Here is a 14,999-nt window from a genome sequence, read left to right on the forward strand (position 1 = left end):
TCAATATAAAAGATGTTATACAACTTAATTTTGAACAAACATTTGCTTAAAATTTGCTAATTATAAGAAGTAATGATTATATAAAAACTTTCTTAATAAAAAAAAAGACAAAATCGTTTTAATTCAAACAGAAGGACATTTAGAAAACAAGCTTTTCATTAAAAGCATTAGCTCTAATTAATAAGAGAAAAGGTTAATAATAAAAATCAACAATAAAACTTAAAAAATGTTGTTTTCATTGTCACTGAAATGGAATCTAGCATTTCCATTCCAGTATATAATTCCATCCTATACATCTAATATATACTACTTATTTGATTTCAGGGCCGATGCATTGGCATCAGCATCGGCCAAAAGTAGGCATCGTTGCACCCCTTATATATATATATAAATATATTTATATAAATATATATATATATAAATATATATATATATATATATATATATATATATATATATATATATATATATATATATATATATATATATATATATATATATATATATATATATATATATATATATTGGCGGATTAAATGCCCCATAGTTTATAGAATGTAAAATAAAATAATGTAAAGTTTTGGAAAGAAGTGTGAAGACAGCAGTACTAACATTCTGTCAACCAGGGTTTTCTTTCATGACATCTGGATTTAATCTGTGTGTGTGTTTGTGTATGTGTGTGTGTATGTGTGTGTGTGTGCATATTTTTATAGAATTATTCCTTATTACTCAGTAATTTATATTTAAACTGTTCTAAAAAAAAAGGGTGAAAAAGGTTTCGCTGGAGAGAAAGGTGCTACTGGTAGTAAAGGAGAGAAGGTATTTTCATTTTTGTTTCTATTTGTAATCTTTTTTAATAGATTTAGAATGTGATTTTCTCACAATTCAATTGAAAGTTTTATGTAGAAGGCTCTTTTTTTAAAATCTGATCAGGGTTGCTATGGTGAATTGGGAAAAGAGGGGTTGCCTGGGATAAAGGTACTGTGTTCAAAGATTGCTCTTTCAATTGTTTCAGATTAAAATGTTGTTCTTTTTAAGTTTTTTAAGTTTTTCTTTTTTAAAAAAAAATAGGGAGCAAAAGGATTTCCTGGTGAAAATGGAGCTCAAGGTGTTGATGGAAAAGTGGTAAATAATTATCTTAAATTAATTTTTTTAAATTTAAAATCTCTAATTTTTAACTCTATAGGTTTAAAAAAAAGCATTGATAAATTTATTATTCTTGCTGTAATGTTTTGAAAATTAAATTTTGTTTATTTATCAAGTAAAACTTGTTTACCAAAAAGTATTTGATTGCATAGAATTTTGTTTTTTCTTTAAAAAAATCCATGTTTCAAAAATTCTTTTTTAAAAACATCTTATTTCAAACAAGTAAAGTTTATAGTTTAAATAGCTTTATATTAAAATGGTTAACTTTTTGAATATTTGCAGGGGATGAAAGGAAAACAAGGCAATCCAGGCAGTTTGGGTGAAATGGTAAAATACTGTAATTATTTTTTCTTATCATTTTTCTAATTGATATAAGTTTTTTGTTTAAAGATTAATTTATCAAAAAAAATTAATAATAAAGCTTATAATTTTACTGTTAGGGAAATATAGGTGATGATGGAATACACGGATTAAAAGGAGATAAGGGAAAGAAGGTAATGTTAAACTTAAATATTCAAAACGTTTTTGTTTTTTTTAAGATCTCTACTGAATGAGTTGTTGGAATGGAATGTTGTTTTTAATAAATATGAAAAAAAAAACTTTGAAAATTAACTTTTTTACTTTTATTAGATCAGTGTGATTTAATGGGTTTTTTTTATTAGGTTTAAAAATTTTTAATTTTTTGATTAGCCTGAAAATTACAATGTACTTGATTTAACTTATAAACCTCTGACTTCCAGGGTAAACGAGGCATTGTTGGGCTTCCTGGTGAAGTTGGTGCTAAAGGACCACAAGTCAGTAATTATATCCAATTTATTGTTTTCTCTGCTGAGATAAAAGAAGTTTTTTATTTCAATTATAATTTGTCATAATTGTTTTAGAATAAAAGAATCAATAAGCAAATCAAAAGTTCTAATAGTTTATTAATTTAAGTTCAGGTTTGAATCTTATTGTTTTCATAATTTACTTAGGGGTTTGTTGGGCAAACTGGTAGTATAGGTCAACCAGGTCTTCAGGGATTGCAGGTGAAGATCTTAAATTTAATGTTAATAATGTTTTTATAAAAAATTAAAATACAAGGAAAAAGGTCTAATTTTATGTTTTGTAATGATATTTTATGATTTATTTAAGATATTAATTTAGGGAGAAAAAGGCCAAAAAGGTCATGCAGGCGAGCGTGGAAATCCAGGACCAGATGTAAAAAGTGTTTTTTTAACAATCTTTTATAAAATAGTTAACCATAACGAGCAATTTTTAATTGATTTTTTTTTTAGGGTTTGAAAGGTGAGGCAGGTAAAAAGGGAGAAAACAGAAGAGATGGTCTTAAGGTTACTTTTTGTGTTAATTTTTTTGATAGCTTGTATCTTAAGTTAAATAACAAATATAAATTATTTTATTAGTTGATAATTGATATATTTATATATATTTTAATAAAAGCATTTATAATCTTAAATATTTGTAAAACTTTTATATATAATTTTACCTGTATTTAATAAATTTTCATGTTTTACAAACATTTTTTAAGCTTTATTTGCATAATTATTAAGGGAGCACTTATTGAACTAAAATGATTTATTTTGTAGGGTGAATCAGGTGTTCCTGGAGCTAATGGTTTAAATGGAGAACAAGTATGAACTGTTCTTACTTTAACAAAAAAAGTGCAGCTATATGTACATGTATATATAAAAAAATGTATGCTTGATGTAGATAATAAAACAATATCTTTAGGGCCAAGATGGTGATCTTGGAGAACCAGGAAAACCAGGAGTTAAGGTAATTGTTGATCTTTTTTGGTCTTCTGGCCTTAAAGGTATTAATGGCATAACGTAAATATAGATTTTGCAGATAGCTAAAGTATTGTTTCGTCATTTTTAAATTACAACTCTAAATACTGGAAGAATTGCAGTATTTAAAAATGTTCATGTTGATCTGTTCTTGGTGGGGTAGTAAAGTATTTTATAAATATTCCACAAGAAAACCTTATCCTTTTGTAAATGGTTGATAAGAATATTAAAGAGTACTATGCTTTAATATAATGAAATATAAAGAATACAATACTTTAAGAGCATAAATATTGTCTCTTAAAACACTGGAAGTTGTATGAAATCATTGAAATTGTACAAAATAAAATACTAAGTATTAAAATTAAAGAGCTAAATGTATTATTAATGATTGTTTATGATATTGATTTGTATCTCATTTCCTTATATAGGGATTGCCAGGCAGAAAAGGTGAACAAGGAAATATTGGTCCTGAAGGTATTATGGTAAAAATTATGGTTTTGTAGAGTTACTATCAAAGTGCAAAATTTAATGCACAAACATTTGTTTATGAAAATGTAATGATTACATAAAATTGTTTTTAAAACCAGTCTCTTTATATAAATTTTATTCTATTTTCTCTTAAAAACTTGACTTGGTCTGGAAAAAAGTTATTTTTCTTAATGAAGATTTGAACAATGTTTGAAATTTAGGGAATGGATGGAAAACCAGGTGACATTGGTCCCACTGGTCCACCCGGAATTCAAGTAAGAAAAGTATTTATCCTTGTGGTGAAAGAATATATATACATACACACATATATATACATACACACACATATATATATATATACACACAAATATATATTCTTGTGGTGCAAAAATAATTGATTGAGCAATTTTTGGATGATTTTGCAGAACCAAATTGTTTTGTGTAATTTTAGGGGCCTCCAGGGTTGCAAGGAGTAGCTGGCCAAAGTGGAAATATTGGAATACCTGTAGGTCATAGTTGTTGTGTGCAAAATATTTCAAATAGAATGTTCTTTAAAAACTATTGCACTTTAATTTTGAGTATTTTTTACAATTTAATTATTTTTCTTTATTCTATAAATATATTGGGATGAAATACTTACAACTGTAAATGACCAGCTATTTTTTTCAAATTTTTCTCTTTGTTTTGATCAAAAGCTAAACAACAAAGAGTTAAATTTAGAAAGAAATTTTAGAACTCTGTGAAACATGCATTTTAACATAAATTTCATGCAAATCTTAAGTATTTCACAAATCTATTACTTAAGTATTTCACAAAGTTATTAATTGTTCAAGTAGCCTTAATATTCCTAAAAAATTTTTTGAAATGCAAAAAAATAGGCTATTACCTATGGTCACAAGCATTTTGTTAATCCTTTAGCATTTCTTTACAAATGTGTCTATTCTGCTAATAGAAGCTAATAGCTACTTCTAAGAAACCTAACTTTTAATTCATATGTTAATTCAGTTGTCAACTAAATGAATTAAAAATATCATCAGCATCCAGATAAATTAAAAGAGTGTTATTTTGAAGCTAGAAGTTCAAAAATGGTTATTTGTTATATAAAAAATACAAATGCTATGTTGTTCAAGCATCATTGTTTTTATGAAAAATTAACAATTTTTTATTTAGACTTTCATAGTAGTTCTTTTTAGTTTTTTAAATAATCTATTATAGGGAGATAAAGGTAAGCCTGGAGATAAAGGAAAGAAAGGGATGAGTGGGGAACAGGTTATAAGTTCAATTCATATTCAACTTTGCTATATAGATATCTATTTTGAAATGAAAAATTTAACGATAAATTGATTATTTCTTTTTTTTAATTATACAAAAATTTAACTTTTATTTTCTGATGGTTTTTTGAGTTGGGTTTTTTTTTTTTTTTATAAATAAAAAATTGATGTTTCTAAATGTATATTTTAAATAGGGTGATATTGGACACCCTGGTGAAATTGGTTTTACAGGACCTCCTGGTCAAAAAGTAAATTTACACTATAATTCTTACTTTTTTCTGTTCAATACGAGTGGTACTGGTTTATTGTGCTTTTCTGGTTTATTGTGCTTTCCTCTCATTTGTTTAAAAGTTTTATGAAAAATAATTTTTGTTTTATAATCAACTAGTTCTATAAGAAGATAGAGGGGGATATATAGAGAGGAAGCTAAAATTTTGAAACAGTTTTAAAAAAATGTTTTTTTAAAATTAAGTTTGAGTTTAAATCATTCTTATTAAATTTTATTTTTACTCTAAATATTCAACACTTGAATTCTTGAATAAGTTATTTAAAAAAAGTAACTGTTTTTTTGCTTTTATGTGAATTTTTTAATTGTACTAAAATTTTTTTACTCTCAAATTCTTTTCGGTAACCCTGACTTTTTAGGGTGTAAGTGGTGAACAAGGTCTACCAGGTGTTCCAGGAAAAAAAGGCAGAGTGGTATTACAAAAAATTCCTATCACATTTTATTAAATTAATACTTTTTAATTATTTTACAATAAAAAAAAATACGATTTTCCAAAGGGTTATATAGGAAAACCTGGTGCAGTCGGTCCTCAAGGTCTTGTTGGACTTCCAGTAAGTTATTATTTTAAATTTAAGTTTAAATGATTTGTTTTGGAATTAAGAAAATATTTGGATGGATTGAAATTAATTTTGTGTGAATTTCTACATTTTTTCAGTGTGTTATAAATTTAAGTTTTGTTGTTTCTGGTTTTTTAATTTTGTCTGAATAAATAATTATTGTATAAGCAATCTGAATTGCTTGTGATGTTTTATGGTCAAAAAATTTTTTAGGGTAGAAAAGGAGCTCCTGGGCAAAAAGGCTTCTCAGGCCAACCTGGCCAAGGAGTTAGTTTTTTTTGTTTGTTTGCATATTTAATGGGTAGGAATTGTAAAGAAGGTTTTTTAAATAAAATTGATTTTACAATACAAATTTAATAAGGTGTTGATTATATTAAATTTAGTTTTCTTTAAATACATTCTAGGGCTTGCAAGGTGATAATGGTTTAAAAGGCCTACCAGGTCCAAAGGGTGTTCAAGTATGGTTTTTTTTTTGTTTGTTTTTTTTAATCAATATGTGCATTATTGTTAATATTCTTACTTAGATTACTATTGTTTTGTATTTTTATATAGTTTTTGCTATCCGTGTGATTATTAAATCTGTTTTGTTTATGTATTTAAACTAAACAGTGCTTTATACTTATTTGGTTTATTTTTATTATTTACTAAATTGATTTCAATATTGAGAAAAATAGTTAAGGAGCTTTTCTAACCTATCTTTTTTTTTTTAATTGTATGAACTTAAGCTTCCATGAACTAAAGTATTCTCAAATTAGATTTTTAGTGTTAGAATCTTTAATTGTTTTTGTTTCTTCAAAGTTCTTGAAATGTTTTTTCCATAAAAGATGCACAAAAACTTGTTACTAATTTTAATAAAAAAAAACAAAACAAAGATGATAGATTTTTGGCAATATGTAAAAACTCTATTTATTATAAGGATTTTCATTTGCTATATATAATAGACAAAATTACTTTTTTTCGATTTCTCCTTTTTAACATTATTTATAGTATACATGGTTGCAAGCTAATTTCACTAATCAGATGGTTTTTTTAAAGTAAGAACGATTCAAGTATTTAAATAGTTTCATGCAAATGTGTAAATTATTTTTTATATTTTGAAAACGTTAAATATTTACCTTGTTTTAGGGGTTACCAGGTCCAAATGGGGAAAAAGGTCATCCTGGCAAAAATGGAGTTAAGGTAAATTTGTATTCAAATCAGAATAAATTACTGTATAGTCTACAATAATATAATTGTAGTATTAAGATAAATAGCCATAAAATCGAACAAGAAAATTTAATAATTGTGGAAGATGAAATTAGTAAATAATGTTTGTGCATCAATAAGAATTGTTTTTCTTCTTTTTAGGGTATTACTGGTGCCCTGGGGCTTCCTGGAGTCAGTCCAAGGGGTGAAAAGGTACTTTATTTTATGTTAGCCATTTTAGTTTAGAAATAGTTTCAATTTTATAAAAATGGCAATTTAAAAATTATGCAACATGGCGATTTTAAAAATTATGTAACATAAAAATAGAAATGCATTTATAAAATGTGTTTTGTTAAAAGGTAAATTGCTGTTGTTTATGTTTTGTTGAACATTTAAGATTTTCCTTTCCATAGGGAGAAAAAGGAGAGATTGGATTAGTGGGGTCAAACGGATTGCCTGGTCGAAAGGTTTCTATGATGATTTTATAGGTCTTTATTGAATTCTAAAAAATACATTTTGTGCCTGGTATTTCTTGTAAATTTTTGAAATTTTATTTTGTGTTAAGGGTGATATTGGAGATAGTCCTGAAGGTATTATTGGTGATGCTGGGCCAGTGGTATGGTATTTGAAAAATGATGTATAAGTGGTTTGGAAAAACTAATTTCATATTTATGTAGATGATTTTATTTGCTCCTAATTTTTCTTAAACCTACTCAAATTTATTTGTTGGTTATTTTTGTATTAGGGAATAGCTGGAGATATTGGATTTTCAGGAGAAAAAGGAAATATAGGGCTTCAGGTGGGAGATTTTCCAATTACATCATTCCTAAAAATTTTTATTTTTTGGATGAAAACAAGCAAAGTTAATTTTGCTTCTGTGAAAAAATCTATTTTTTAAAAAAAAACTGTGTTTAGCTAAAAATGTAAAACAGTTTTATTTATGACTATAAAAAAAATCTTTTAGCCAATAAAATCCAAGTTGCTTTTTTTTTTATTCACATAAAGAAAGCTCTCAACTCAAGGAAATTGTCACAGTTAAATGAATCAAAGCAGCTTTAGTTTTTTCATTTGTATACTTTTATTAGGGTCAAATAGGTGACAAGGGTATTGATGGAGAAATTGGTAACCAAGGGGCTGATGTAAGTTATGTTTTATGTGTAAGAATTAATTTAATAGTAAATAATTTTTTTTTTTTTTTACTAATTTAACTATATTTAAAGCCTTTTATGCCATAGTTTTCTACACTCAGAATTCTTTATAATAAGCCTTTTGGTCTTTATAGTAAGCTTTTTTAGTTAGTTTAAATAAAAATCTTTAATTTGTGTAGGGCCAACGCGGGGTACCTGGAACACCTGGAAGTATTGGGAGAATAGGAGGAAATGTAATGTGTTAAAATTTTAAACTTAAAATATTTAGATATTGTAAGTTAATATGAGATGTATACATATTACTTTGTATCTTTTTCATAAATTTCATTTTTTTAATGGTTATATTTGTCTAGGGTAAAAAAGGGGAAGATGGTGAAGAAGGTCGTAAAGGTGATCCAGGAGAAGTGGTAAGTTTTTTTTCCAAAATATAAAAACAAAAACTGAACATGTATAAGTCCTTGTCATATTTAACTTTTTGTTAACACTAAGGGTGTTTTTGGAACACCTGGAAAAGATGGAGAAGTGGGTGAAGATGGTTTTAGAGTAAGTAAAGTTTTAAAGTTTTTTGTTATCAATTAAAAATTTAAATCACTCTGTTAACTTACAGAAAATCATGCGCTATCATTTATTAAATGATGTTACATCATATATATGAAAGTGATGGACTTGTTTGATAAATTTCCAGGGACCAGTTGGAGTCAAAGGAGTCAAGGGAGACATGGGAGCTCCAGGTTCTAGTGGCAAAGAAGGTCTTCCAGGCTTCCCTGGACACCAAGGTTTACCTGGTCAAAAGGTATTATTTATTTTAGATTTATTTGTAATTAACTTAAAACCCAATTATAATGACAATATTCTTTACATAATTTTTATAATTATTCTTTCTGCAAACTTTAAGCAGTTTTGTAAATTATTTAAAATGGCAAATAAAAAGGAAACTTCTCCTGTAAGAATTTCTTTATTTAAGTTGTTCCAACCAAACAATAGTCCTATAGCAAAGTAGCATCTCAGTTTAATGTGTCAATTTGTAAACAATGATCATAGAAAGAACAATTTTACTTTGAATTCCAAAATGTTTCTGAATTCTAAAGTAAAATGCAGTGTATACGTAATAAAATGGCCACTATACTGTGCTAACTTATTTAGATTAATTCAAAATTTAAAGATTTCATTTAAAAAAATTTTATTAGAATATACATTGCATAACATTACATTATATATATACATATATATGTATATATGTATATATATAATGTATATATACATATATATGTATATATACATATATATGTATATATAATATATATATACATATATATGTATATATACATATATATGTATATATATGTATATATACATATATATGTATATATATATGTATATATAATATACATATATATGTATATATAATGTATATATACATATATATGTATATATACATATATATGTATACATAACATTACATTATATATATACATATATATGTATGTATGTATATATATATATATATATATATATATATATATATATATATATATATATATATATATATATATATATATATATATATTAGGTTTATGCAAAAAAAAATTCTTTTTTTTTCAGTACTATTTATTAAATATAGTTAAAATTAAGAAGTCATTTGTCATCAAAATAATTTCTTTGGCTATCTATGACCTTTCGCCATTTTGTAACCAACTGACGAATTCCATCTCTGTAAAAAGACTGGGGCTTTGCTTCGAAATAGGCATCTAGCTGATTTTGTAAATCTTGATTTTCTTTGAATGATTTATCCTGTAAAAAATGTTCCATTAAACGGAACAAATGGTAATCTGATGGTCCATGTCTGGTGAATATGCAGGATGTGACAAGACTTCCCAGCCTAGTTCTAAAATAGTTTCCTTGGTTCTCATAGCAACATGGGGCCGAGAATTGTCGTGCAGCAATATGACTTTACGGTTTCCATGACCTGGTCCGGACCTTTTTTCTAAGATTTTTTCATTCAAATGTCTCAATTGTTGAAAGTAGCATACAGCATTAATAGTTTACTTTGGTTTCAGCAGCTCATAGTATATTATACCTTTCATATCCCACCATATGCTAAGCATTACCTTTTTTCGATGAATATCAAGTTTAGGTGAAGCAGATGCTGATTGACTAAGACTCAACCACTGTTTTTTGTTGGAAGGATTGTCATAACAAACCCATTTTTCATCACCCGTTACATTTTCCACAAAAAGTCCTTTTTTTTGTACTTAGCCATATGAGAAATACAGGTGCTCAAATGTTGCATTTTGTTGTTTTCAGTCAAGTCATGTGGGACCTATTTTCTGACCTTTTGAATCTTTCCCATGTTGTGTAATCGTCTTAAAACAGTCGAATGATCAACTCCAAGTTGTTCTGCTAATTCTTGAGTCGATTGTCGTGGGTCTTCTTCTAGCAATTCTTCTAAATAGTCTGTTTCCAGTTCCTGTGGCCTTCCTGAACATTCTTTGTCTTCAAGATCAAAATCTCTGCTGCAAAACTTAGCAAACCACTTCTGGCAAATGCAAACATTTAGAGCATCCACACTGTAAACAGAACAAATTGCTTCTGTCGCTTTTGTTGCATTTTTACCCTGCTGAAATTCGTACAACATGCAATGTCTAAAATGTATTTTTTCTATGGACATTTTATAAAAAAAGAATTATATATATACAATGTTATTAAAAAATTAGAATTTATAATTTAAAATGTGCAAATAAGATTGCTCTTTCAACTAATATATATATATTGTTTGCATTTGCATTACGCATGTGCATTATATTTGACTTTGAAATTATGCAAATTTTCTTTTGCACCAACCTAATATATATATATATATATATATATATATATATATATATATATATATATATATATATATATATATATATATATATATATATAAATTTTAACATCTATTGTGTAGATTATATATGTACTTGGTACAGTGTGGTAAAATATATTTTTTACAATGTGGTTCTTATTCTCAAATCCTTTGCTAATGCTTTCATACACTATGCACCTATGCAATTTATATATAGTTGTTTAAATACTATAGTTATTTAAATAAATCTCTCTGTTTCTTGATATGTAAAATATTTTGTTGGTTTTAAAATTTGTTTTATTTTTCATTCAAATTGCACTTTTGTGTTATGAAATTTCTTACTGTAATAATATAAACACATTATGTGCCAATGCTCCCCATGTAAGAGAGCATTGGTACAAAAAACTGTTTAGAAAATTTAAAAGTATTATACTTAACCATTAAATTTTTTGAACATAAATTATATTAAAATTTTGCTAATACATTTAAAAAATATTGAAAACTATTTTTGTTTTTTAATTTCTTGTCAATGTACCAATGCTCTCCCCTATTCTTTCTTTCAGTTGGTTTGGGTTTTTTGATTGATAGTGGTTATTTTCTAAATTTAAGAAGAATTAACCTTTTTCAATGCTACTTGTAATCAATCATTATAGGGTGCTGAAGGAGAAATAGGACCTCCTGGTTTGCAAGGTTATTTTGGGCCTATGGTATATTATTTTGTGCTATTTTTTATATACCATTTTTCAAATTTTTTTCTGCATTTAAAAAATGTTTAAAATATTACCACTTAATTTGCAGCATGAATTTTAAATTAAATATTTTGTTTTTTTTTATTGTTGTTTCTGATATTATTTTCAGTTTTTGAGTGTAAATGAACCCATAGCTGAGTGTGCAAGTATTAGTAAATTGTTTGTAAAGATTTCTTTCTCTTTTTTGATTATATAGGGTGAAGAAGGGCCTCCTGGCTTTACAGATGGTTTTCAAATAATTGACATACTGGTATGTTTCACTTTCTATCTTAGAAGGATTATGTAATATTTTTTGGAAGGATTATGTAATATATTTTAGAAATATGAAAAGAAAAACAACAACAAAAAAAAAGACCACAAAAAAAAAATAATGATAAACTATTAAAAGTGCAGTAATAAAAATAGCTAAACTAGTATTTAAACTGAACTGTTTTATCAATTATGCACTTCTTTTGTATCAAATTGAATGTTGCAACAATATTTTAAAATCCCCATGGGCTGTTTAGATATTTCCTAAAAATTTAGAAATTTCCTAAAATTTGTTAAGACAAAATAATTTGACTATTCACAGAAATTTGCATTGAGAAAATCTGCCTAATTTAATTGATAGACATAAAAAAAAAAGGTTCAATTGTAGTTTTCATTATTCTTAAAATAGTGAAATAATGTTAGATTAACCAGTTACTCTTAGTGATGTGCAAGTATAACATGCAAACCACTTTTTGAAAAAAATTTAATACCATCTAGTTTTATTTTTCACTTTAATGAATATTTTTTTTAGGACCAAGAAACTTTTCATAAATTAGTTGACAAGAAAGGTGAAAAGGTCAAATTTAATTTTTTTATTTTTATTTTTATTTTTATAGACAATCAAAGAAAACATTTGTATTCTAAGTTTTTTCATTTCTTACAGGGAGATACTGGCTTCTCTGGAACTCAAGGTGATCTTGGTATTAAAGGCTCTCAGGTATCTTTTACTTATCATAGTTTAAAGTTTTATTGATTATCTTGGATTAACTTGCTTGCATTTTTATTTTTATGTAAATTTGTTGCTCTTGCGCTACTTTGACAAAATTTTATGAAATTTTTACAAAATTGTAAGTTAGAAATATGTTTTTATATGTTTGAAAGACATTTTTTAAAAATAAAATGTCATTTAAAAGTTTATAAAATTTATAATAATAATTCTACATGTTTTCTTACGATTCCCTTAAAAAAAAAAGTAAAAATTGCCTTAAAATAGAAAGTGTAGAGTAGTATATTTTTGTTTATATATAGGGAGATAATGGAGAACCTGGACCAAGAGGAACACCTGGGTTTAAAGGAATTTCTGTAATTTTTTTTTTTTTATATAGTTCGGTATTTTTATTTCATTTTATTTAAAATTTTGTTTCATTTTAAATGATTAACTCTAAATAGGGAGACCCTGGAGAACGAGGACCAGAAGGTCCTAGAGGAGAGAAGGGTAGGAAAGTAAGTTTCTTTATAGAATATAAGTATATCATTGTAAGTTAATGTCACTATTGTAGATTATAAATATTTTACATTATTAAGCTACAAAAAAATTGGATATGCAGTCTTAACGTTTTTCAATTCTTATCATTTTTAATAATTCATTTACATATATCTTTAATAACTTATATATATTTAGGGTTCAGAAGGTTTCAAGGTAAGATGAGTACTTTGCTACATGTTTATAGTTTTATGAAATGATTGCTTTTACAATTTTTACAAGTTTTTTTTCTCATACTTGATTTTTATTTATTTAAGGGAGAAAAAGGTGACGAGGTAAGTTCTAGTTACACTTGGTTACAATTTTGCTTACCATTTTGATTACGTTACCTTTTCATCAAGTTTTGAATTAAAATATTTTTTCTTTGATAGGGAGATGAAGGATATCAAGTTAGTTTACTTTTTTGTAACTTTTCGTTATTTTAATTTATTTTGTTCTTAATTAGCTATAGTTATATAATCTAACATAATCATTGTAAACAGTAATATAGTGAAATCAATTAATTACTTCAAGATTAATTCTGAAGTTAAATTTTTTGTATATATACAGGGTGAAATAGGAAATCCCGGAGAACCTGGTCTTGCTGTAAGTACAAACCATTTAAATCTTTCAGAAAATGAGAGGAAAAAAAAGAATGATTTTCTTCTCTGCTGCGATTTTTGTTTTATCAAGCACCTGTTGATTTTGTTAATTTGATTTTAATAGGGTCTTCCAGGTATTCCTCCGATTGATAGTCTAATCGTAAGTTTCGTTTGGATTGTGTTATAAAAATATCAACAAGTTTGAAAAAGTAATAAAAGTGTTTAAAAATTTTCTTAAAAACAATGTTTAGCCTAACAATGCGTGGAAAGAATACCGCAAAGACCCGTCTCGTTACTATGTAAGTTCCTAAATCTTATTAAAACTAAAGCTAAAGCACCGTTCACCGGTTTTGTTTCAAACTTTAATATAACATTTCTATATTACTTTAGATGGTTAAAATTCTGATGTTGACTCTTTATATGTGTTCCATAAGTAATTTAAGTCAAAAATGAATCTTTCTAGAGAGCAGTTGCTGGCGAGTTTCTAACATATTTAGGCAACGAGATTGAAAGGCTTAAACATCCTCATGGAACAAAGGAGAATCCAGCTACAAATTGTAAGGAAATCTTTAATAATGATGGAAAGCTTTTTGACGGTAAGTTAGTGTGATTGATTACTAATAATATTTTAACAAATTGTCATTTCGCTATTCTTTAAAACATATTCAAATAGAGTTTCAAATGATGCTTTGTATTTTAAATGTATAAACTACCAGAATAAATCATAACTGTGTACATATATATTTAACTTAAATACATTTTTTATAAATTAAAATAATATCAAAATAGGATATGGTTAGCAGTTATACTATTATGTATTGCATATTTGTCATGAATTTTCGCCGATAAAGAACGTTGCTTTTTAAGATTTTTATTGGGTTGATCCAACTCGAGGTTGTTCATGGGATGAGTTCCGCGCTTTTTGCAACTTTACAGCTGGTGGTGAAACGTGTATAAGTAATAACAAATCTGAAGTAAGTATTTTACGGAATTAACACACTTAAATCATAATCACTCTAAAAAGATTTTCAAGTAGTTTTTAATTTTTTTAAATGTTTAATTATATTTTTACTTACATTTTAGTTCTCCTTAAGAAGAGAGTTTTTGAAAATTTATTCTCTTGCCTCACAACATGGCGAGGTTACATTGTATTTTGAATTTTAAAATCTACAAATGTATGTAGGTATGTATGCATGCAATGTATGTACACGCCATCTTTATTTGCTTAGATTAATTATGGTCTTCGTGTGCCGCAGTTCAATTTTATTCGTTTGTTAAGTTATAAAGTTCATCAAACTGTCACTTTAAAATGCTCACAAAGCATCCCCTTTTTGGACAGCATTTATTTGCACGGATGGAATAAAAAACGGTTTAATGCTGCTGATAAGAACCGCGTAACAGCGCTAGAAAATTCTTGTAATGACAATGTAAGTTTTGTTAGAATTTGCTATAGCTATAAAATTTTA

General features: G+C 26.4%; 1 protein-coding gene across 6 annotated transcripts in view; it reads left to right on the forward strand.

The window, feature by feature from the left end:
- Window positions 1-14,999, forward strand: part of LOC145180930 (uncharacterized) — a 37,067-nt gene that overhangs the window by 21,783 nt on the left and 285 nt on the right. For 3 of the 6 annotated variants that reach the window (XM_090100159.1, XM_090100161.1, XM_090100162.1), the window contains 46 exons: window positions 766-819; window positions 934-978; window positions 1,072-1,125; window positions 1,429-1,473; window positions 1,587-1,640; window positions 1,887-1,940; window positions 2,118-2,171; window positions 2,290-2,343; window positions 2,421-2,474; window positions 2,730-2,774; window positions 2,875-2,919; window positions 3,359-3,412; window positions 3,620-3,673; window positions 3,850-3,903; window positions 4,614-4,667; window positions 4,864-4,917; window positions 5,315-5,368; window positions 5,453-5,506; window positions 5,726-5,779; window positions 5,917-5,970; window positions 6,638-6,691; window positions 6,860-6,910; window positions 7,111-7,164; window positions 7,263-7,313; window positions 7,443-7,496; window positions 7,783-7,836; window positions 8,025-8,078; window positions 8,199-8,252; window positions 8,335-8,388; window positions 8,531-8,638; window positions 11,344-11,397; window positions 11,636-11,689; window positions 12,221-12,265; window positions 12,353-12,406; window positions 12,718-12,771; window positions 12,859-12,912; window positions 13,091-13,108; window positions 13,210-13,227; window positions 13,324-13,341; window positions 13,502-13,537; window positions 13,658-13,693; window positions 13,785-13,832; window positions 13,997-14,129; window positions 14,401-14,507; window positions 14,617-14,673; window positions 14,763-14,960. In XM_090100159.1, the coding sequence (XP_089956285.1) occupies window positions 766-819; window positions 934-978; window positions 1,072-1,125; window positions 1,429-1,473; window positions 1,587-1,640; window positions 1,887-1,940; window positions 2,118-2,171; window positions 2,290-2,343; window positions 2,421-2,474; window positions 2,730-2,774; window positions 2,875-2,919; window positions 3,359-3,412; window positions 3,620-3,673; window positions 3,850-3,903; window positions 4,614-4,667; window positions 4,864-4,917; window positions 5,315-5,368; window positions 5,453-5,506; window positions 5,726-5,779; window positions 5,917-5,970; window positions 6,638-6,691; window positions 6,860-6,910; window positions 7,111-7,164; window positions 7,263-7,313; window positions 7,443-7,496; window positions 7,783-7,836; window positions 8,025-8,078; window positions 8,199-8,252; window positions 8,335-8,388; window positions 8,531-8,638; window positions 11,344-11,397; window positions 11,636-11,689; window positions 12,221-12,265; window positions 12,353-12,406; window positions 12,718-12,771; window positions 12,859-12,912; window positions 13,091-13,108; window positions 13,210-13,227; window positions 13,324-13,341; window positions 13,502-13,537; window positions 13,658-13,693; window positions 13,785-13,832; window positions 13,997-14,129; window positions 14,401-14,507; window positions 14,617-14,673; window positions 14,763-14,960 (2,616 nt within the window). Of the gene's footprint in view, window positions 1-765; window positions 820-933; window positions 979-1,071; window positions 1,126-1,428; window positions 1,474-1,586; window positions 1,641-1,886; window positions 1,941-2,117; window positions 2,172-2,289; window positions 2,344-2,420; window positions 2,475-2,729; window positions 2,775-2,874; window positions 2,920-3,358; window positions 3,413-3,619; window positions 3,674-3,849; window positions 3,904-4,613; window positions 4,668-4,863; window positions 4,918-5,314; window positions 5,369-5,452; window positions 5,507-5,725; window positions 5,780-5,916; window positions 5,971-6,499; window positions 6,547-6,637; window positions 6,692-6,859; window positions 6,911-7,110; window positions 7,165-7,262; window positions 7,314-7,442; window positions 7,497-7,782; window positions 7,837-8,024; window positions 8,079-8,198; window positions 8,253-8,334; window positions 8,389-8,530; window positions 8,639-11,253; window positions 11,398-11,635; window positions 11,690-12,220; window positions 12,266-12,352; window positions 12,407-12,717; window positions 12,772-12,858; window positions 12,913-13,090; window positions 13,109-13,209; window positions 13,228-13,323; window positions 13,342-13,501; window positions 13,538-13,657; window positions 13,694-13,784; window positions 13,833-13,996; window positions 14,130-14,400; window positions 14,508-14,616; window positions 14,674-14,762; window positions 14,961-14,999 lie in introns of those variants that run through there. The other 3 variants (XM_090100160.1, XR_016456340.1, XR_016456339.1) reach the window with 3 other exon arrangements.

Source organism: Hydra viridissima, unplaced genomic scaffold, assembly GCF_058129835.1.
Source record: "Hydra viridissima isolate aposymbiotic clone 2 unplaced genomic scaffold, HvirCarnegie_v1 scaffold_10, whole genome shotgun sequence".
NCBI classification, from domain to species: domain Eukaryota; kingdom Metazoa; phylum Cnidaria; class Hydrozoa; order Anthoathecata; family Hydridae; genus Hydra; species Hydra viridissima.